Source organism: Crinia signifera, chromosome 3, assembly GCF_055691185.1.
Source record: "Crinia signifera chromosome 3, ASM5569118v1, whole genome shotgun sequence".
In the NCBI taxonomy this organism is placed as follows: domain Eukaryota; kingdom Metazoa; phylum Chordata; class Amphibia; order Anura; family Myobatrachidae; genus Crinia; species Crinia signifera.
In genome coordinates, this window is record NC_139219.1 from 244872397 (window position 1) to 244894662 (window position 22266).

The following is a 22266-nucleotide window of genomic DNA, read 5'->3' on the forward strand; positions in this document are numbered from 1 at the left end:
GAAGCGTGGCGAGCGCAGCGTGCCCGGCGAGGGGACGCGTATAACTTCACAGGTATATGCGTCCGCTCGCCACGCTTCGGGCTCGGTGGCTCGCTGCGCTCGCCACACTTTATGTTCTCAACTCCACGCTGACGTGGATAGTAGGGGTATGAAAAGGTCGGAGGACGCGCACGCTTCGGGTTCGCGTCAATCGTGGGTTGACGACGGGGCCATATACAATGTGAAATGGGTCATATTGGCCCATTTCACATTGTTTCTTATGTGAGACTTAATCAATCAAGTCCATCTCATCTTGTGTCATTATAATGGCACAAGACCGACGCGATGCTCCCGATTTCAATGTTAAAAAATATTTTAACATTGAAGCCTATGGCAAAATCGCGGGCATCGCGTCGGTCGCGTCGGGGGCAATGTTAATGGCCACGACCGACGCGATGCCCCCGATTTTGCCTTTGACGGTAAAATGGACCTGATTTCAAAGGAAATCGGGTCCATCGCGGGCATCATGTACCTTAACTTTAAGGTACACGATGCCCGCGATTGTGGCCGTTCTAGGAAACAAGTACCGACAATGCTGCCATGGCTTCCATTGGCCCAGATAGGGAAGCCATCTTCCAGCAGCTTCTAGCTCAGTCAAAACCGGATGTGAACCAAAGCCTCCTGCAGGGTTGGACTGGCACATAGGACCCAGCCATATGTGCTGCTGCAAGTTGTATATTTCTCTTTGTGGGGTCTACTGTATGTACTATGCCTTGGAGAGAGATAACGTGGCCAGAGGTAAAGCACCAGCCATCCAGCCCCCAACTGTCATTGTTCAAATACAGAATGTAACATTGCAGTTAGGAGCTAGTTTCTAGTACTTTATAACTACACTTTATCTCTCTCCACACAGAGCGGCCAAGTGGCTCCCATTCAGCGGGACCCGCTTGGCCTGAAAAGAGGCTGTGTGGAGTCAGCCGCAGTGTGTAAACACATACATTTAAATCTGTTCCTTTTTGGAGGCGTGAGCTACTCGAGACAACATAAAAAACCTGAAGAGCTACTAAAAAAAATTTTTAAAGTCTGCATAATAATCAAAAATGCCCTTTACACATTATGCCACATACCACAATGCCTCACACACTGGTATGTCCAATATACCACATACATACATACAGACAGAGCGCTTCTCAGCCAGCGCTGGAGCTTGCCAGATTGCCCCTGCTGGCGAGATGGCGCTACATCCGCGCGAGCATCCCAAACGCGCGCATCCCAGTTACTGGGCGGCGGGGGACGTGAACCCTGGCCGTCTCCGCTTCATGGAGACAGGCAGGGGTAGGGGGTGGGGAGGTGGGGGCAAGCGCCGGGGACCGGCGACAAAGCGTCAGGGAGCTCTGCTGGAAGGGGATGCGCGCGCGTCCCCTTCCAGGGGATGGCGGTTGGCGATCCGTGCACCTCTTCATCCCCTGTCACTCCTACACCTTTCTGTGCCCCATCACCCTTGCACTTCTCCGTTCCCCCCTGCACATCTCCATTCCCCTTCCTCCTGTACCTCTCCATCCCCTCACAAACCTTGCAGGAGGCCGAGCGATGGGGCGGTGGAGTACAGCAAAGCTCAGCTCCCAATCATGGCCATCACAGCCGCATATTTCACCTCTAGCATCTGACAGGGAGCACAGCACTGCATCATTACCCAGAAGTTGCCAAAAAGCATTTCAATTTATCTTCTCCCTTTCCCCTACCAAGGTTTGTTTATTTTCTTTATGTGTTAGTGATTTGTTACTAATTCTAGTTTTTCTCCCCAACTTCCCTTCTCCACCGTCCATTCTCCTGCTTACCAGCTCCTCACTGGTTCTCGTGGAGTCTAAATTTTGATACATTCGTTGGTGTTGTGTCTACTTACTTCTTGCAAAGTCATCATGCTCTTTCAGCTTCCTATCATCTGATCTCAGTTTTTCAATCTCCTTGCAGCAGTCAAGGAAGGCAGCAATGCACCTCTCTCCCTCCTGTATTAGACGGGCCCGCCACTCGCAGGTGTAACCCATTCCGTTTTCTACCATGCCATCCTGACAACACGTCTTCTCCTGGTCCATGTATTGCGATGCTGTAATAATGATTCTTATAATTGCCGTTTGTTCTCTAAAGCTATGCACACCCCAAAATAAACAATACACAAAGAAGTCAAATGAAAGATGTGCAAATCATTAACAAGGAAATGGTACATCATTGTAATCAGCAGAAGCTGCTTGTGCATTACAAGCTATTTTGAAAGATCTGATTGATTAATTGACTGGTTATAAGGTTATAAATAACTTTAACAATAATTATTTGTTTTATGTGCTGTAATTATGTAATTGTTTTTCACCGTTACCGAATACAACCAAACCCAACAACAACAACAACAAAAAACAGCTCTAATAATGTTGAACTTTACAGAGCTATTTTTTGTCCGACTTATAGAGCTGTCCGTCTTGGTAACTCAGCTCGCATAATATGCCAGCGTGCAACTGGTATAGTATATACTATATACAACGCATTCCGATGGGTCTGAAAAAGGCAGGTGCTTCCTGGATTGAAAATACAGTGAGAAGTCAGATCTGTATTGTATTGGGAACGATTAACGTGCACGCCATTATCTTGGCCAAGTTCTGGAGAAAAGTTGGACATTCTAACGTCTGAGTTCGAGCAACTTTTTTCCAGGTTGATAAAATTGGTATTCGTTACATCCTCTTACATCCATTTCATGGTCGCAAGAACAAGCATTTGGGGACTTCTATCCTAGATTTACCTTTAGTTTGTTTATGTTGAAGTAAAGCTGCTGATGCGCGGCGTCTGCGCTTCAATTTTACCTGACATAAGGGATCTGTGGGAAGTAATAATAATATTATTAAGAAGAAGAAGAAGACGAAGAAGTAGAAGAAGAAGAAGAAGAAGCAATTATCTTTTAATTATCATGATTTTATATTTAAAAAAATGTATAAAAAATTCAATTTTATTCATTTTCAACAATAATTATATACAGTTAAATGATAAATACCACTGTTACCAGTTAGGCACAGCAATGGGCACCAACATTGCCATAGTAATGCACATATATTTATTTTTGGACAATTTTTAACATTTAGAAAACTGAAATAACAAATCTTTCAAGCTGATACTGATCTATTGATGACATTTTTTTAGACGGGAAGGATAAAGATTTAATCAGCTTTTGTATGTCCTCAAAAAAATGTTATCATTAAATTTACCTACTGTATTATGTTTGCCATACTAAAAATAAATGGTGGTCCTCAAAATATAAGTAAAAAATAGAAACCTACAGGTCACAAGTCACATGAAACATGCTGATTCAACCCAATATACAGTATTCATTTATTTATTATTTATTAAAAGTTTCTTATATAGCGCAGCATATTCTGTTGTACTACCTAATTGGAGACAGTGATACAACACAGTGGATATTTACAGATAGTCACAAAGGTAGGAGGGCCATGCTCGCAAGGTTACAATCTATAGGATTAATGTAAACTGTGAACATCGCAGACACTGGCTTAATTTTCAAGACCAAAAGTAAAGCTAGTTTTATAAGAATCCTTTGTCCATAGGTTTTGAGATGTTTGTAACCTTTGCAAATCTTTTAATTGCTCAAAAGTGAAATTTGCTTTAAAATTGAATTACATTTTTACAGTAATAAAATATTTATCTCATTACCTAAACATTTCTAATCAGTAACCACTTCTTGTTTTATATAGTCTTCTTTAATAATAATATTTTTGAATATCAATTTAAAAAAAATTAAATTTACTTCCAAAATTAGAAAGGTCAAAATTCTGTTTCTGTTTTCAGATTTTTTTATCCAAGATTGAATATTTTTCCATCTTGCTCCTAACTTTTAGTTTTCATATTTTCCATACCTACAGTACTTTTTCTTTTCATGTACAGTATATGTCTTCTTCATACCTACACTTTTGATGTTTTTTTTTTGTTGTTTCTTTTTTTTATAACTATATATTTTTGGGCATACCTCCTAACAGTTTTTTTGGGAGAGATTTGCAACTATCCCCAAAAGGGGTGTGGCTTTGTAGGAATTTCAGGATTGCAAGCCATGCCTCATCACTGTGATGGCATGCATGGAGCTCTGGGAGCTGCAGGCATGCCCCCAGTCCCCAGTTCTCCCAGACCGACATAAACCACAAAACAAATCTTAAATAGGTAAGGGTCACACCTCTGCATGCAGGCCAGGGTCGGATGGAGCTTTCTGACAGGAAGAACACCCAGAAGTGCATAAACTGTGATTTAGCTCCACAGTAATACAAACGTTTTCATCATTAAACCTTATGAAGGCTTCTAGTTTTAGGTTGAGAAAGTACCAAAAGTAATATGTATCTAAATGTATGACCTATAGTCACCTGATCTCTGAGGAGTTGTCATCTGGAAGGTTGTATGTAGGGCCAGCCCAGCATCATAAAATACTCCTAGGATATCAGCTCCGCCCCCTGGTGTACAACCGATGTCATACTTCTCCACTGAGTCCCAAACCTTGTAAACAAAACTGAGATCTGAGAATTACACACAAGTATCACTAACAAAATATTTTTTAGAGATGTCATTGGCATCCTGATGGACAGGATTCTGGCAGTCAGAAGTCTGGAACCGGAATCCCTACACCTGTCAGAATGCACACGCTGGAACGCCTACGGCTGGAACCTGAGTATGTGAGTATGCTGGGGAGGGTTAGGTTTAGGCTGCAGGAGGGAAGGGTTAGGGGTTAGCACTAGGGGGAAGGTTAGGGTTAGGCTGTAGGCAGAGCCGATGCAAGGTTTTTCAGCACTCTAGGCAAATCTTCATCCTACTGCCCCACCACCATTAATACCCACTTCCCAATTCCTCAGGAAGAGTTTTTAAAGAGGTATAGGGTTATCAACTCAGGAGAGGGTTAGAGTTAGACTGTAAGCAGAGGAGTATAGTAGCTAGGTGACATGGTGCCCGGAGCAAGGTATGTTTTGGCGCCCCACCAGTAATTTTTCCTTCTTATAATAATGCTTCTAACACATTATGCCATAAAAAAACGGAATGCCCATTACACATTATGCCACACTGTGTTGCCCGTTACACATTATTCCATACACAGAAATGCCATTACACATTATGCCAAACAACATAATGCCCATTGCACATGCCACATATTAATTAGAATGCCACTCTTAATTGGCTGAGAGCAGACCTGCACACTATTTGTACTTAATTTCTCCTATAATTCGGGAGAAAATTAATTATTTTGAGAGAGAACCCCTATTTTTCAATACGGTTTGGGGGGTGCTGTACCCAACAGTCATAAATTGAACATTTTATACAAGGAGAGAAGAGGGACTTTTCTATGGGACGCACACTGATACAAGTTTTAATAAAACTTAACTTCTAATGAGTTTATTTTCAAATTCCCTTTTAATTTTTTGAGGGAAATAGTAGTGAAATAAAGAGATTAAAATCACGGACACACATAAAGAACATACACACATGTATAGTGCTAGAAATAAGTAAAGAGGTGTATTTAAAACCACAGCGATGTCTTACTGAGAATGTTGTGTCAATTATCGCATAACCCCTGCAGAGCTACAGTTATTACTTTATTGGCTCGAATGTCTTATGGCATTTTAATTTGGTAGACTTCAAAGAAATCTATTGGTAGACAGATGACCAATCTTTAAATAAATGTTTGTATTTGAGCTGGCACACTGAGATATTTTATCAGCGTGGCAGGGTTTTCCCTTTATTGGGACTCCAACTCTACCCTTCTTATTCAAGGGGGCTCAGTCTCCCACTTTTTCTGGGAGGCATGGCTGCTTGTCAGCTCCTAAGTATGTGGCAGTATGTGGCAACCAATGTAATAGTATTAATATAAAATGGATATAATCCAACAGTACTTGGCTGCCACCTGGTGGTTGTTATATACCGACAAACATTTACATCAATATAGTATGATACTATGCAGGTTAACATTGTGCTGTATTGCTCAGTAAATTATTCTGGGCAGATAACCTGATAGATATATACAGATTATTTAGTCATATGCTGCTACCTATCGATCTCCAAAAATTATCTGCACCCTTAATAGGTATGCAGTGCTGCCTTCTAACTGATCTCTGCAATGGGTTAAATTATGCTAGCACACATCTCAGTAATAGAATCTTTTCCTTCCTACACGTGTTTAACTAAACAGCTTTCTCAAGGCCTTGAGAAAGCTGTTTAGTGAAACACGTGTAGGAAGGAAAAGATTCTATTACTGACACGTGTTTCACTAAACAGCTTTCTCCAGGCCTTAAGAAAGCTGTTTAGTGAAACACGTGTAGAAAGGAAAAGATTCTATTACTGAGATGTGTGCTAGCATAATTTAACCCATTGCAGAGATCAGTTAGAAGGCAGCACTGCATACCTATTAAGGGTGCAGATAATTTGTGGAGATCGATAGGTAGCAGCATATGACTAAATAATCTGTATATATCTATCAGGTTATCTGCCCAGAATAATTTACTGAGCAATACAGCGCAATGTTAACCTGAATAGTATCATACTATATTGATGTAAATGTTTGTCGGTATATAACAACCACCAGGTGGCAGCCAAGTATTGTTGGATTATATCCATTTTATATTAATACTATTACTTTGGCTGCCACATACTTAGGAGCTGACAAGCAGCCCAGCCTCCCAGAAAAAGTGGGGGACTGAGCCCCCTTGAATAAGAAGGGTAGAGTTGGAGTCCCAATAAAGGGAAAACCCAAGCCACACTGATAAAATATCTCAGTGTGCCAGCTCAAATACAAATATTTATTTAAAGATTGGTCATCTGTCTACCAATAGATTTCTTTGAAGTCTCCCAAATTAAAAGGCCATAAGACATTCGAGCCAATAAAGGCTATAAGTAATAACTGTAGCTCTGCAGGGGTTATGCGATAATTGACAAAACATCTCTCAGTAAGACATCGCTGTGGTTTTAAATACACCTCTTTACTTATTTAGAGCACTATACATGTGTGTATGTTCTTTACATGTGTCCGTGATTTTAATCTCTTTATTTCACTACTATTTCCCTCAAAATATTAAAAGGGAATTTGAAAATAAACTCATTAAAAGTTAAGTTTTATCAAAACTTGTACCAGTGTGCGTCCCATAGAATAGTCCCTCTTCTCTCCTTGTATAACATGCCACATACTGTAATGCTTAATTCACTATATGCCACATAATGTATAATACCTCCACTAGTGCTATTTTCACATATAATGCCCCCGAAGTGCTGCTTACACATATAATGCCCCCCTGTAGCACTGCTAATGCATAATGCCCCCTGTAGTGCTCCCTTTAGCGTAGCTTATCTACATTCTCATTGCCAGGGGGTTACTTTCTTGTTGCCAGTGGTTTCATATGCCATGACAGGGGTGACATTCTCGTTGCCAGGGGGTTAACGTGCTCATTGCCAGGGGTTTATGTGTTCATTGCCAGGGGGTTACGTGTTCATTGCCAGGAGGTTTACTTGCTCATTGCCAGGGGGTTAACATCCTCATTGTCAGTGGGATTACATGCTAATTTCCAGTGTTTTTTCCTGCTCATTCTCATTGCCAGGAGAGTTTACATGCTCATTGTCAGGGAGGTTACCTGCTCATTTCCAGGTGGGTTTACCTATTCATTGCCAGGGAGGTTTACCTGCTCATTGTCAGGGGGGTTTACCTGCTCGTTACCAGGGGGTTTATGTGCTCATTGCCTGGGGGGTTTATATGCTCAATGCCAGGAGGTTATTTGCTTGTTGCTAGGGGTTGCAGGGTCACAGCACTCCCACAATCCATTCCACTCCATTGACAGATGCTAGAGATGAAGTAGCACCTCTAGCTTCTGCCACCTTTACAGCTGCAGACATTTTTGGATGGGCACAGGGTCTCCATCTGCATATGGGTGGAGACTCTGCACCCCTGGAGCCAAGTTTCCCCTGCCAGCCCCATCTCTTGTTTCCCGGCAAAGCGGAGGAGGTGGAAGAGGGGGCTGGCAGCGTGCCAGCCCCCTCTTGGGCTGGCTTTAGAAAATCAGTGGAACCCTATTCAAATTTTTCCCTGATTTTTTTACAACCAGGACCGGCTCTGTGGGCCTGGGGCTGGTTATAGCCATGGGGGTTTTTGTAATTTATTTATTTATTTTTCTTTTTTGTCTACACAGTGAAGCCTGCACGGAGCTGACTGATCCGTCCAGGTTCTGCCAAAAACGCCAGGAAAATTAAGTGTATTTTCCTGGTGTATTTGGCCGGCAATTAGCCGCCATATTTTCAATAAATTAGGAATCACCATTCTTTTGAATGGTCATTCATATTCATATTCTTTCGATGGTGTATACATTTGTATTTGTAAATACAAATACGAATGTGCCATAAATACGAATACGAATTAACGTATTCTCTGGATAGTAAATCCTGAAAATACGAATACGCCTTAAAATAAAATCGTATTTTGCAGTACAATTTTTTTTAGCAGTATTTGGCGAAGTAAATTTCCCCCGTAGTGTCTATTATATTTCAGTATACGCACCTTGCTCTGTGAGATCTTAAATCTGCTGTTCAGCACATAGACACCTTTGTCCACCGCCACCAGTCCCACGATGGCCTTGTGATCCGCTCTCAGCCTCAGGTTCATTTTTGTCCCAGGATGCTGTATTCCTTTGTCTTTGTCCTTCTCTGCTGATAACTCCAGCTTTGACACAACCCATGCACATATTAGAATATCATTTGTTACTAATAACAAAGTATGTTAATTTATTCCAGTCACAAAATAATAATGACAACAATGCAAAGTGGTTTACAGATTGTGAATACTCCCTTTGGGTTTGGACAACTGCCCAGAGATTCTAAACCATGGACCAAACAGTTTGAACAATCTCTCCCTTGATAGAGACCCAGCACTAGTTTGCTATCACTAGGCCCAGCTATCCAAGAGGCAAATAAACCAATCACAATCTACTACAGTGATTCAATCTGCCCAGGATGTACTTTTATGGAACCCACCTTTCCTTGGCCAACCTTGGCCAGCGGACCTAACTAACTGAGATACACAAAGCTGTGACAAAGGAACCATTATTTAACTGGTTTAAAAGTGAATGATAAAGATTTTTGCTAATATATGGGCAGACGTACCAAACTTGAGAGAGAGATAAAGTTCCAACCAATTTTTCTAACAGTCTTGTTACAGGTTGTGTTTAAAAAATTACCACAAAAGGCTGATGAGTTGGTACTTTATCCCTCAATACTTAATAAATCCCCGCCTTGACTAAATTTTCATTGGACGTATTATATGGTATATACATTTATTAAGGTCATAACCTGACTATTTCTAGTCTTAAAGTGGGTCCTCTTTTTTTATGTATGGAAGGATATACAATATCTTGCCAAAACCTTGGTCCCCATAATTTTTTGTATTGTTTAGGGGTCACACTGATCACAAGACATTAGCTTTCATTTGTGCACCTATGTTGAAAGAGGAGTCTCCACTCTTCCAAACTATGTTGCCAGTGGCATAAGTTCATACCAGAAGGTGGTGCCCCACCAGTGGCTTTGGGTTGCAAATGTGCTCATGTCCCAAAGACTTGTGGATTGCACATCTGGGAGCTAATCACCCTGTCCCTGCTCCCAGCAGCCGGCTTGTCATAAGCCGGCGCCGGAGACTTCAATAGAAAACCCAGAGGGGAGGGGGAGGAGGAGGCGCAGCAGAGGGGAGGGAGCCGGGCAGCGCCGAAGCTTGCCAGACTGGGCACTGAGGCACAGCCCGGAAAATTCTTGGGATTGCCACGGAAGGGGTTAATAGTCCCTTGAGGTTTTTTTTTTTGTTTTAGATAGTTCGACAAGATATAAAATTGTGAGAGATAGTAGCCAATAAGCTTCTGCCTTGCATGTTACAAGATATGTATGATAACCTCTCTAAAAGTTTTATTATAATAATTATTGTATTTCCTCAAAACAACTTCTGATCTCCATTCTTTAAGAAACTGCAGCAGAGCTGTAGCTCAGTATACAAATACTTTTATCTGTTATCTCACGGATTTGCAATTGCTATTACAGCCATGCACCGTCGCAGCGCTGAGTTAGCAATGACGTACTCAGCTCTGCGATGGCCATGGGGAGAAGGAGGCCACTGGCCCTGCCAATGGCCGGGGAATGCCTATGTTTTCTGGGACACTGCCAGAAAATGACCCTTTGTACGGAGGTGGGACCTTTCAGGACAAGGAAGTAGCTGACTGCCCAGAAAGGCTTCAAGACACACCAATGTCTTTTCAGCATTCTTTGGGTTTCTAGGCTCCTTGTCTTGATTATGACCTTTGGGATGCCGCTATTGGTCTACTGTTGCCGGCATCATGACTTGCAGCCACCCGTATATGTTCCCTGTAGATAATTCCATAGAATTCATAGATAATTTAAATAGATCTGTTATATTGATGGCTCTTACCGTCCCCATGCAGGTATCTTCCACATCTACCCAGGTGGAGTCAGCCACCATCTCGCGACCTGAACTACTTGGCACCGTATAGTAAGCCAGAATGCGGAAGGAAGGGATGAATTCCTCTGTTATTGGCAGATTCATGGTCACCAGGTTTTGGCCCCGTGACCTCTCCTGTCTGCCCACTTTCAAAATTCTCCCTTTATTGAGTATCTGTATAGAAAATAAGAAAAAAATAATCTCCTCAGAAGTATATCACAAAAATGTTCAACACAAATTATAATCTCCAAAATAGACACGAGGGGCTGGTTTAAGCCAGCATGATGCACTGCTGTAAATCATGCAATGTTCAGCTGTACAGGTACAGTGTTTTTTACAGTAGATAATGGGCCAGATGTGTCAAAAAGTGATAAAATGGAAAGTGATACACAGTATGTCTCATTTTACAGGCTGGGTTTGAAAAATTACAGTTTCACTGCTGAAAGAGAGGGGAAGGGGCAACAGTTAAATTGCAAGTATAGTCAGAAAAATGAGGGAGAAAACAAGTAAATTTACAGAGGAAAAAGTCCAAACAGAACTCTCAAAACAGTAAGGGGATAAATCATTGGGGCCAGATGGGATACATCCAAGGATACTAAAAGAGCTTAAGGGGAGCTGGTAAAACCATTAACAGAATTATTCAACCAGTCACTAGCTACTGGAGTAATCCCAGAGAACTGGAAAACATTGAATGTAGTGCCACTGCACAAAAGTGGAAGCAAGGAAGAGGTAAGCCACTATCGACCAGTGAGCCTTACATCAGTAGTAGGGAAATTGATGGAAACAATCTTAAAACAAAGAGTTGTAGAATATCTCAGAAACAGCAATTTACAGGATCCTAAAAGCATAGGTTTACTGAGGGAAGATCATGTCAAACAAATCTTATTGACTTTTTGAATTGGGTGAATAAAGTAATAGATCAAGGTGGGGATGTAGATATAGCTTATCTAGACTTTAGTAAGGCTTTTGACACTGTCCCACATCCCAAACTGTTAAATAAATGTGACAGTTTGGGATTGGATTCCAAGATGGTTGAATGGATAATATCTTGGTTGCAGGACAGAAAACAGAGTGTTGTAGTAAATGGAGTACAGTCAAAGGAGGAAAAGGTTACAAGTGGAGTACCCCAGGGATCTGTACTTGGACCAGTGCTTTTTAATATCTTTATTGGTGATATTGCAAATGGAATTTTTGCAGATGACAAAAAGGTATGCAACAGGGTAGACACACCAAGAGGGGTAAAACTAATTATTTATAATCTAGGTAGATTAGAGGAATGGTCAAGAACATGGCAACTATAGATTAATGCCAAAAAATGCAAAAATGCTAAATCATGCCTTGCAGACATGGCTGATCGGATACATTACCGCATAGCTGCAATGGCTGATCTGGGACATTACCACACAGCTGCCATGGCTGATCTGGGATATTACCACATAGCTGCCATGGCTGATCTGGGACATTACCACGTAGCTGCCATGGCTGATCTGGGACATTACCACATAGCGGCCATGGCTGATCTGGGACATTACCACATAGCGGCCATGGCTGATCTGGGACATTACCATGCAGCTGCCATGGCTGATCTGGGACATTACCACATAGCTGCCATGGCTGATCTGGGACATTACCACGTAGCTGCCATGGCTGATCTGGGACATTACCACATAGCTGACATGGCTGATCTGGGACATTATCACATAGCTGCCGTGGCTGATCTGGGACATTACCACACAGCTGACATGGTTGATGTGGGACATTACCACATAGCTGACATGACTGATCTGGGACATTACCACATAGGTGCCGTGGCTGATCTGGGACATTACCACACAGCTGCCATGGCTGATCTGGGATATTACCACATAGCTAACATGGCTGATCTTGGACATTACCACGTAGCTGACATGGCTGATCTGGGACATTACCACATAGGTGCCGTGGCTGATCTGGGACATTACCACACAGCTGCCATGGCTGATCTTGGAAATTACCACATAGCTGACATGGCTGATCTGGGACATTACCACATAGCTGACATGGCTGATCTGGGACATTGCATAGAATAAGAAAAGTAGGTACACAATCAGAAAAGCGCTCCCCAATAACACCATGTGAAAAACACACACAATAAAAGAATACTGTCCCTTTAAGGAGTTTCTCAGCTTTCAAGTCGACTTGAAAGCTGAGAAACTCCTTAAAGGGACAGTATTCTTTTATTGTGTGTGTTTTTCACATGGTGTTATTGGGGAGCGCTTTACTGACTGTGTACCTACTTTTCTTATTCTATGCAATTTTGAAGTGGTTTGGATGTCACTTATGTGTACCCAGTCTTAAGCTGCACTTCAATATTTGTGCGCACCCAGTACTATTCCTTTGTAATTTGCCATTGATCTGGGACATTACCAAATAGCGGACGTGGCTGATCTGGGACATTACCAAACAGCGGACGTGGCTGATCTGGGACATTACCACATAGCTGACATGGCTGATCTGGGACATTACCAAATAGCAGGGGCGAATTTGGTGGTCAGGCCGCCCCTAGGCACAATTTTGGTACTGCAGGGAGAATAGTTCCTTGCTGCTTGCACGGAACAGAAAGTAACACTAGTAGGTAACTTTGTGTGGACAGGCTCCGGACTTACAGGCTGTCAGCACTGCTGCCCAAAAGAGGGACAGGTACGGCAGCAGCCGACAGCAACGCTGAGGGGATGCAGAGAGGCTAGAGAGCTCCTCCCTGCACTGAGGAGCGGCCGCTCTGTAAAAGTCAGTGTCAGTCAGACTGACAAACTGAGTGGCAGCAGGTGCCCGGCGGCTGCCGCCCTTGACAGGTGCCGCCCCTAGGCCCATGCCTCACGGGCCTAGTGATAAATCCGGACCTGCCAAATAGCTGACGTGGCTGATCTGGGACATTACCATGTAGCTTACATGGCTGATCTGGGACATTACCACACAGCTGACATGGCTGATCTGGGACATTACCACATAGATGACATGGCTGATCTGGGACAATACCACATAGCTAACATGGCTGATTTGGGACATTACCACGTAGCTGACATGGCTGATCTGGGACATTACCACACAGCTGACATGGCTGATCTGGGACCTTACCACATAGCTGAAATGGCTGATCTGGTTTTGAACATCGCTGTCCCTGTTACGGATGCTAAAGTTGATCTCAGCATTGTCTCTTGGCTTGAGCACACCTCCAAAGGTACTGATATGCAGGTAATTGCCACTACTAGACTTGTACGCTGTGGCGGTCATGGTGGCAGAGGCTTGCTGGTCATCAGTTAAGTTGGGATCTGTTGTTGTTACCTAGAAGAAAAAAAAAGCCAGACGTGAGGTAGAGAAATAAATTCTGTTAACATTGTGTTGTACCAGGGTGTGCTATAGAAGACCTGGTACTCTTTACCTAGCACGGCGCCCACGATCTTGATCGTGGGCATCGTGAGGTAAAAAATCGCGTCGGTCGCGTCGTATGCGGGCTAAAGATGCCCGGACGCGACGCGACCGACGCGATGTCCACGATTTCCCATTGAAAACCATGTTAAACATGGACATCGTGTCGGTCGCGTCGCGGCCGGCCATAAATGTGCACACGATGGCCGCGACGCGATGCCCACGATTTGCCATAGGAATGAATGTTAAAAGGCCCGATGGACACGATTTTCATGTTAAATGGCTGAATGGACCCGATTTTAGCATAGGAAACAATGTTAAATGGGCCTTAGAACCCAAATACTTACCCTGAACTCTGAAATGGCCACCCCAATTGTTTACGCCACCCCACGATCAACGTCAACCCGAAGCGTGGCGAGCGCAGCGAGCCCGCGAGGGGCGGCGGTACGCGTCCTCCGACCTTTTCATACCCCCACTATCCACGTCGGCGTGGAGTTGAGAATAGAATAGTGTGGCGAGCGCAGCGAGCCACCGAGCCCGAAGCGTGGCGAGCGCAGCGAGCCCCGCGAGGGGACGCGGATACCTTCACAGTTATACGCGTCCCCTCGCGGGCTTCACAGGTGTCCGTGGCGACGCAGACACCTGTGAAGCCCGCGAGGGGACGCGTTTACCTGTGAAGGTATCCGCGTCCCCTCGCGGGGCTCGCTGCGCTCGCCACACTATTCTACTCTCAACTCCACGCCGACGTGGATAGTGGGGGTATGAAAAGGTCGGAGGACGCGTACCGCCGCCCCTCGCGGGCTCGCTGCGCTCGCCACGCTTCGGGTTGACGTTGATCGTGGGGTGGCGTAAACAATTGGGGGGGCCATTTCAGAGTTCAGGGTAAGTATTTGGGCTCTAAGGCCCATTTAACATTGTTTGCTATGGTAAAATCGGGTCCATTCAGCCATTTATCATGAAAATCGTGTCCATCGGGCCTTTTAACATTGACTATGGCAAATCGTGGGCATCGCGTCGCGGTCATCGTGTGCACATTTATGGCCGGCCGCGACGCGACCGACGCGATTTCCATGTTTAACATGGTTTTCAATGGGAAATCGCGGGCATCGCGTCGGTCGCGTCGCGGCCAGACATAAATGTACCCGCGATGCCCGCGATGGGCGCCGTGATAGGTAAAGAGTACCGAAGACCTTACCGTAACTCACTGCAGCAGACTTCCGGTTCCGGCAGCGGCATGAGCGGTCGCATGTGAGGGAGCTCCGCTGCCCACCGGCTCACACCAACCCTTCCACGGCTTGAAAAAGCCTCCAAAAGCCACAGCATCTGCTCCCACTGCCTCCGATAGGACGCAGACCCGCATGGAACTTTTTCTGGACGAAATGCCCGGCTCCAGGCTACGTCCCAGCAAAGTGAAAACGCCAGCTCCCGCCAACCCCAAGATGGCGACCGCAGCAGAATCTACACGTGCGCCTGCACAGAAAACATCCCCGCTGCCTCCCCGCACCAAGCCTCCTTCTCCCCCAGCATCAGAAAGCATCACTGAGACCCTGCAGCCTGTCTCCCCCGCTCCAGACCGCAAGGTAACACCGCACCCTGACGATGCAGTAACATATGGGGATATGGTGGGCGCAATAAGGGCAGCGATGGCGCCCCTGCTACAAGACCAAACTGACAAAATTAACAAGCAGCTAGCGCAGTTACAGCAGCGGGTAGCAGAAACGGAGCATAGAGTTGGGGAATGCTTTCAGGATGTAGCTGAAATGAAACCTTTAATGAAACAGCACTCCTCAGACTTAATGTACCTCTATAACAAGGTGCAAGATTTGGAAAACCGGTCCAGAAGGCAAAACCTTCGCATCATAGGACTGCCAGAGTCATTAAAGGGAGCAGATCTGTTCCAGTTCATAAAGATTAAGCTGCCAGACCTTCTTGGTATACAGGACCGCTGCTCTGACATGGTGGTGGAGAGGGCCCACAGGCTGGGGCCACTGAGACCCCAGGAGGGCGCGCGACCCAGAGCAGTTATATTTAAAACGCTTAATTATCTTCATAAAGAACTCATCTGGACAATGTCCCGCAGGCATAGAGACCTCTCTTGGGAGGGTCACAGAATCTTAATATTCCAAGATTACACCGCAGAGCTGATGAAACAGAGAAAGGAGTTCTCACCCATTTGCTCCAAGCTCATTAAGCTAGAGAGGAAGTTCGCCTTAATGTACCCAGCCAGACTCAGGATTTATGACGGCTCTTCATTCAGAGACTTCATGTCGGCACAAGACGCTGAATGCTTTCTGAGGGAGGAGCAAGGGCAGAACCGCCAACATTCCCATATGTCTGAATGCGAGTGAACTGATCCCAGAGTTAAGGAATCCCTCTTTACTTGGCTTTACACTTTGAAACGCTAATGATCCGGGACTAATGGCCGACACTTATGCGTTCTTACACTGTCGGCTAAGAACTTGTCAATCCGGCGGAGCCGCGCCATAGATTGCTCAACTACTGGTTTGATATCCAGCAACTGTCTCTTTACTTTTAGGCTAAATGTTTACTTACTTAGTTATGTGTGTGAGCCGAGGGGCGTAGGGGTCTACGCAACGAGCTGTTAGGTGAGGTATTCTCTTCTCGCCACAATTATAAAGGAAGTAAGCCCTTAAGGCACACAGGTTACAATGCCCCGTTGTTTCCTTCCCCCCTCCCCATTGACACCTACCCTCCCCCCCCATCCCCACCCTAGAAAGGGAGACCAGACCGGCTGTCTCATATACCCAGCCACTAACTTACTTGTTATTGTAATAATGCTTATTTACCTGTTCTCCAACTTCCATGGCGCTTAACATAGGAAGCTGGAACGTAGGTGGGATTAATTCCCCAATTAAACGAAAAAGGATTTTGGTTCACTTGAACAAGCTCCGCCTTGACTTGGTGTGTATTCAGGAGTCGCACTTGCTCCCGCAAGAAGTAGTCAAATTAAATCAGATGAAATGGAAGGTCCTAGCGTCTTCCTCATATACATCGAAGGCAAGAGGAGTTGTTATTTTAGCCAAAAGTAATTTAGATATCGAGGTAATAAGATCTGTTTCGGACCCTCAGGGCCGCTATGTTCTTTCTCAATTGAAATGTGATCAGCAAGAATTTGTGTGTATAAATGTGTATGCCCCAAACCAATATTCCAACCCCTTCTTCAGACAATTGATCACTATCATGACCCCCTTCTTACAACTCCCACTGATACTCTGTGGAGACCTGAACTTAGTCTCATCCAATCATCTAGATAGACAGCAACATCACGCATCTCCACGCAGACTCCCTAAATTTGGCATCCCCTAGTTTTGTGAACAATTGCTTATGTTAGATTCCTGGAGAGTGATGCACCCGACAGAACAAAACTTTTCCTGTCTCTCCGCAGCCACAAATAGAATGTCCCGCATAGATTATATTTTACTTTCACATTTCCTCCTCCCCAAAGTTGAATTAGCTGAAATGGCCCCAATTGTTTTATCAGATCATGCAGTGGTACATATTAGATTACACCTCTCCAAGAGACACGATACTACCCCCTCCTGGAGATGCCCCCCAGCTCTGGCATCCTCAGCACACCTAAGAACAGCGGTTGGGAAAGCTTGGGACCATTACGCTAGAGACAATCATGAAGCCGGGGGAGTGGACCCCCTGCTGTTCTGGCAGGCGTCTAAAGCCACACTAAGAGGAGAACTGATCTCCCAAATGGCGCACCTAAAAAAGAAAGTGAAACTGGAGCAATTACAAGCTCAGCTAACACTTGGGGACGCCTTCCGGAGCTACAGGGCTTCCCCCTCCTCCACTACTAAGAGTAACTACCTAGCAGCTAAACGCACATATGAGTCCACTATAGAAAGATCAGAATCCATTTATTCCTTTGCCAAAAAAGCAAGGTTTCACAGATTTGGAAACAAATCGAGCAAATTATTATCCTCATTGCTACAGGGACAAAGACCCCCTGCGACAATACGACCACTACGCAAACCAGACAACACCCTGACGACATCCAATGCCCAAACAGCCCAGCTGCTATGTGAATTTTATACAAATCTATATTCCAAACCAACCTCTGACCAATCTAATGCTAACAAATTCTGGGAAACCATAGTACTACCCCAAGTGACCGACAACGAAGCGGAGCTCCTGACTAGGGACATAACAGAATTAGAAGTGACCAGGGCCATTTCGGGACTTAAACCCGGCAAGGCCCCTGGCCCAGACGGACTTACACCTGACTACTACAAGCTTTTATCTCCTAAGATAGTCCCGCCCCTTACCAAAGCATTTAATATTATTCTTTCTTCCCACATGATACCCGACCATTTTAATTCGGCAACACTCAGAATAATTCCCAAACCAGGAAGAGATCTAGCCTCACCCAGCTCTTATAGACCGATATCACTATTAAATATTGACTACAAACTCTTAATGAAAATCATGGCAGAACGCCTTAAACAAATGTTACCCAGGTTGGTCCATAAAGACCAAACAGGGTTTGTCATGGGCAGGAGTTCCACTATTAATATTAGGCGAGTCCTTGCGGCCATCCATGCTTCCCAGTGTGCTGTGTCGGAGGACCCGAAAGCCATTCTTTCTTTAGACGCAGAGAAGGCCTTCGACATGGTGCACTGGGAACATCTACACCACACGTTGAAATCCTTTGCCTTCCCAGATACCTTCCTCAAATTCTTGTCAGCAATGTACGAAGGTGCCTCCTCCAGTATCATTTGTAATGGCCTATTGTCAGATCCCTTTCCCATCCAGAGAGGTACAAGACAGGGGTGCCCCCTCTCACCACTGCTGTTTGCCCTGGCCCTAGAGCCACTGGCCATTCATTTAAGAACTTCCCCAGAATATCAGGGAATCCAGGTCCGCAATGTGGATCTCCGGGTATCCCTTTTTGCGGATGATATGCTACTGTTTCTGTCCCACCCACAATATGCCATTCCACTGATATTTGACACACTACATAAATTTGGCACCTTCTCAGGATACAGAGTAAATGTAGACAAATCAGAACTTCTGATTTTAAAAGGCACACCACCATCTTTCCCCTCCACTGACAAACTAAATTCGATTAAAATACAAACCTCCCACATTAAATATTTGGGCATTCAAATCACAAGCAAACTGGCAGACTTGTACAAGAAAAACTACCCCCCCATTTTAGTAAAATCGATTAAAACATTACAAGACTGGACTTCGTTACCCCTTTCCCTAATGGGAAGAATAGAAGTTGTTAAATCAGTAATATTCCCGAGGATAATGTATCCAATGCAAATGCTCCCAATAAAAATCCCCCCCATTGATGTCAAGACCTTAACACAGGCCTGTTCTAAATTCATATGGAACGGAAAAAAACCCAAGATCTCCCTAGCAAAACTAAACCTCTCAAAACAGAATGGAGGTATGGGACTCCCGGACATCGCATCCTACTCTTGCTCCCTACTAGCCAGAGTGGCAATGGGATGGCTGCAAGAGGCAGATCTTTTTTCCCTGTATGAATTGGACAGTGCTACTTTCCACCCTTACTCGCCCAAAGCCCTCATACACCTCCCGAAGAAAAGTATCCCACCTCAAATATACAATAACCCCCTTTTCCAAGACACATACAATGCATGGCACCATGTTTGCACCAAAATAGGCCTGAACCCATTAATCACAGAATGGATGCCCATTTGTGGTAATCCCCTCTTCCCCCCTGGCATTAAAAACCCGATCTTCAAGAGACTTGAAAACAAGGGATTAAAATTAATTTCCCAGGTGTTTGATCCAGGAGGAAAGACACTATCTTTTACCTCCCTTAAAGAAAAATTTGGACTACCCAGCAATGCTCTTTTTCCTATAATTCAAATTCAGCACTTTGTGCAATCCCTCCCTACCCAAGACATCTTACAGTCCCCCCAATCAACCCTCCACACTTGGGCAAACAAAATACAAAATGATACCTTCCGAGCTAAACTAATATATATTGAGTTACAAGAAAGCACTATCTCCACCCTACAAGATAAGACAAGAGACTCGTGGCGACATGATATCCCATCTCTCCAAACGATAGATATATACAAACATTACGAAACATCGATGAAAATTTTACAATCCTCAGCCCTGCAAGAAACTCATTATAAAATAATACATAGAGCCTTTATGTCCCAGAGACAGAGAAGTTATTTTGACCCCGAGGAATCGGGACGATGCCTCAAGTGTGGATATCACTCGGCATCCTTTTTCCACAACTTTTGGGCCTGCAGCCACATTAAAAAACTCTGGTTTAAAATTCTATACTATATGGAAACGAAACTTTCCTTGAAAGTTCCACTCCACCCCATACCGATACTCTTCTTAAATTTTGACCCATGGCTGTTGAGGAGTGACCAAAGGGGCCTCATTCCATTTTTAACTATACTACTCACAACGGCAAAAAAGGCCATACTAAAGTCTTGGATCACCAGCCATAAACCCAACTTGTCAGACGTAGAGGAACTACTAAATACCTACATGACTTGCGACAGATACAACAACATTCACGCTAACCAAACACTAAACAAATCCTTCCTGAAAAAATGGGAACCCTATATCAAAACCAAACCCATAGACACCCAAAGGAAAATACTAGAATCCCTTGATATACTACCACACGTTGACTAACAGCACTTTCCACACTTTAGAAGTAGCTGACAATAATCAGAGAACCTTCTTGTCCTCCCCCCCCCCCCCCCTCCCTCTCCCCCTTGACACGCAAGGGATAAGATATGATACATCTACACCCCGAGAATTCCCCTTCGCCCGAGGTGCCCCGTGTTTCTCTGTCCACCTACGTAGGTTGTTACTGCATCAGGAGCTCTATGCCTGGAATTCCAGGAGAACGTAACAGAACAATGACAATCACAGCATTACTTACTACAGCCTTTCTACTCCCCCCCCCCCCCCCCCCACATATACCCCCTCCTCTCCCTCCCCCCCCCCCACCCGGTTACAGTGTTAAATTTTCTCTTTGTTTTGCACTATTGATTGATTAACAGTCTCGAATTGGAAAACCACTTAAGCATAATTTGAGATTTAGCCTCCGATTGGAGGTAAAGTCATACAAATACTATGCAGGAGGGGAAAACAGGAAGCCAGCTGGCTGGCGAAACTAAGTTCTATCCCACATCACAGTAACAGGTACTTATAACCCTGTTTCCCCCCCACCCCCTATTGCTTCCCACTGGATCTTCTTACCTATGTGGAGACTGCCATATCTTTGTAAAATTGAGACTGATTTATTTATTGTGATCATTGTAAGCTGTTTATGACATAAGTTTCATCTTGTATACAAATGTCTATTACAAATGTGCATTGTATGTTAAAATAATGCAAAAAATTGAATAAAAATACTTTAAAAAAAAAAAAAAAAAAAACTCACTGCAGCATACCTCCCAACTTTGCAAGTGATGGTAGCTGGACCTATCCAGCCATGTCCAAAAAGGGGTGGGGCCTCAGTGGGCGTGGCCTTGAATGCAGTCCAGTGATCATAGGCTCACCCACCAATCTGCCCATGCCCGCTGGACACTGAGGCCTGTGGGTGGGACAGCGGGACAGTGTACAAGAAATGGGACTGTTCTGCTGTAATTGGGACAGTTGGGAGTTATGTTGCAGCCTTACTGTATCTCTAATACTAGCATAAGCTGTCGACATTGTGTATGTTGACATTCACAATGGCGATTTTATAAAGATGTCAACATTAAGTCAATGACGACATTTTGACTATTGAATCTGAGAGGCTCCTGAGTACCACTCTTAGTGCTGCATAGGGCAGTATTTACAATGGTAACGCTATGGTATATATCTAATTGAGCTCTCGTTGCATTCTGATTCCCCCCTCTTATAGGTACAAATCTCTTCCTGTCTTTAACCCTTTGAGTGCCAAGTGATGTTGCATAAACATCCATCCGCAGCCTTGGGTGCAGTGGATCAAATCATTCGATGGTCGCTTTTTACACAACATTTTTTTTATTTGATTTGATATAACAAATGTGAGCGACGCTGGCATTTTTAGTGGAAATTTTGCACATCTCTCACAGAGATGTTGGCACTGAAAGGGTTAAGCATTATAGTGTCCAGTAAGATATGTTTAGCGAATATATGCACACCCAAACTCAGTTTAAATCAATTTTCAGCAATTTGAAATTGATAAAAATCTAAATGTAGTAAATATACCCTCGGGTGTATGAAGGCACATCCACGGGCACAACAGGTCAGCCAGGTCCCGGTAAAATTAGAGGGGACATGGCCACCAGGCAGGGCCCCCGGGAGAGATGCTCCTGGGGAAAAAATAAACAAGAGAGAGAGGGCAGGCTGCCGCTGCATCTGTCTCT

General features: G+C 44.3%; 1 protein-coding gene across 2 annotated transcripts in view; it reads right to left on the bottom strand.

The window, feature by feature from the left end:
• Positions 1–22266, bottom strand: part of LOC146064364 (A.superbus venom factor 1-like) — a 91802-nt gene that overhangs the window by 44802 nt on the left and 24734 nt on the right. For both annotated transcript variants that reach the window (XM_083177787.1, XM_083177786.1), the window contains exons 10-15: positions 13601–13807; positions 10457–10660; positions 8549–8710; positions 4389–4518; positions 2768–2842; positions 1883–2083 (exon numbers count right to left, since the gene is read on the bottom strand). In XM_083177787.1, the coding sequence (XP_083033913.1) occupies positions 1883–2083; positions 2768–2842; positions 4389–4518; positions 8549–8710; positions 10457–10660; positions 13601–13807 (979 nt within the window). The remainder of the gene's footprint in view (positions 1–1882; positions 2084–2767; positions 2843–4388; positions 4519–8548; positions 8711–10456; positions 10661–13600; positions 13808–22266) is intronic.